The sequence below is a fragment of the Salvia splendens genome, chromosome 6, assembly GCF_004379255.2.
Source record: "Salvia splendens isolate huo1 chromosome 6, SspV2, whole genome shotgun sequence".
NCBI lineage: Eukaryota > Viridiplantae > Streptophyta > Magnoliopsida > Lamiales > Lamiaceae > Salvia > Salvia splendens.
In genome coordinates, this window is record NC_056037.1 from 28,292,990 (window position 1) to 28,294,391 (window position 1,402).

General features: G+C 45.5%; 1 protein-coding gene across 1 annotated transcript; it reads right to left on the reverse strand.

Moving 5' to 3' along the window:
* Positions 1–454: 454 nt before the first annotated feature.
* LOC121809051 (probable CCR4-associated factor 1 homolog 6) lies at positions 455–1,154 on the reverse strand. Its single transcript, XM_042209602.1, has 2 exons — positions 917–1,154; positions 455–612 (listed from the first exon to the last, which is right to left on the reverse strand). Exons 1-2 carry the CDS (start codon positions 1,152–1,154, stop codon positions 455–457), a joined length of 396 nt encoding a protein of 131 aa, XP_042065536.1.
* Between the last annotated feature and the right edge of the window lie 248 nt (positions 1,155–1,402).

The following is a 1,402-nucleotide window of genomic DNA, read 5'->3' on the forward strand; positions in this document are numbered from 1 at the left end:
CTGAGCGCGGGGGGATCATTGCTAAAGAAGGGAGAAGCAGAGGCCATGGAGGTGATTGAGAGAGTGACCTCTAATGATGAAGGGTGGAACAACGAGAGGAGCAGAGTACACAGGGTAGCCTCTGCAGCAGAGAGCATCCATCTGGACAACATGTATAAACAGATGGAGCTCCTCCACAAGAAGATAGATGTCATGGGGATGGGACCGGCTGTGCAGGAGCAGCAAGAGGGTGTAGAAGATGTTAACTATATACACTAAGGGGGTAATAGATATTATAACAACTCCCGCCCCAATCAAGAGGGTGGAGGTTACAATCATTTTGGGAACAAGGCGCATCCTAACCTATCGTATGGGAACCCCAACAATGCCCTGCAGCCACCACCAGGGTTCACAGTGTCTCAAGGAATGATCACTGAGCCGCAGAAGAAAAGTTCAGAGGACATATTGAATGCATTCATGACACAGTCACACAAGAATATGGAGCATTCCAATCAAAGGCTAGAGAAGGTTGAGAATGATATGCACAGTATGGCAGTACATATGAAGAGCCTAGAGACGTAGATGAGTCAGATTGCTCAAGCTGTGAGCAGTCAGCAAACGCCAGAGCAGTTCCTAGGACAGCCAAAAGTAAACCCCAAAGATTGCAAGGCAATTCATTTGAGAAGCAGGAAGAGTTATGAGGGTCCTTCTATGCAAGAAATCTCACCAAAGCCTACATTTGAGCCCAAGAGTGCACTATTGGAAGAAGTAGAAGCGGAGTATTCTACAGTATTTGAATACGATCTAAACTTGATAGTACAGAGAAATTACTCTAGGAAAAGCCATTATACATGTATTTATAGACAATTCAAATGATACTGATCATGTTTTATACACAACAAATCAAAGTGCAAGCTAACTACTTCATACCAAAGACCTTCCCAGCATACATGTCGATCGCTCCCTTGCTTGACGAAAACACCAGCTGTGAGCAGGCTGTCCGATCCTGCTTGGTGCGCAGTCCCGAGTCTCTCCACATTCAGTGCAAGTCCACCATCATAAGGTGTCAAAGTTATCATAAATTTCAGATCATATATCACCGGGAAATACGCGTTTAACAGGCTCTGATATCTGTCCAACGAATCGGGCAGATAACTGCCGATCAGCATCTTCATTAGGAAGGCGAAGTCGTAGGCCCCGTGGAAGGAAATCTAGCGCATTCTTGCATTTGAACCAGACCCGACATCGTAAATAGAGTGTCAAATCTTGTCACATCGACCCCATTTTCCATATTTTTGGCAAAATTGATGCCACTCTCGTGTAGCAGCCTCAGCGAATCTGGCGCAGAAAGGTCGTGATTCGGATTGAACTCTCGGAAATTGAACTGCCAGCAAAGATGTTGTCCGTCGATGGAGGGAAAATT

Bases quoted from the DNA above. Each gene is read 5' to 3' on its own strand.
- LOC121809051 (XM_042209602.1), bottom strand. From the start codon at position 1,154: ATGAAGATGCTGATCGGCAGTTATCTGCCCGATTCGTTGGACAGATAT. The intron at 613-916 runs GTCTTTGGTATG...TGGCTGTCCTAG, and splicing joins TCGACATGTATGCTGGGAAG to GAACTGCTCTGGCGTTTGCT.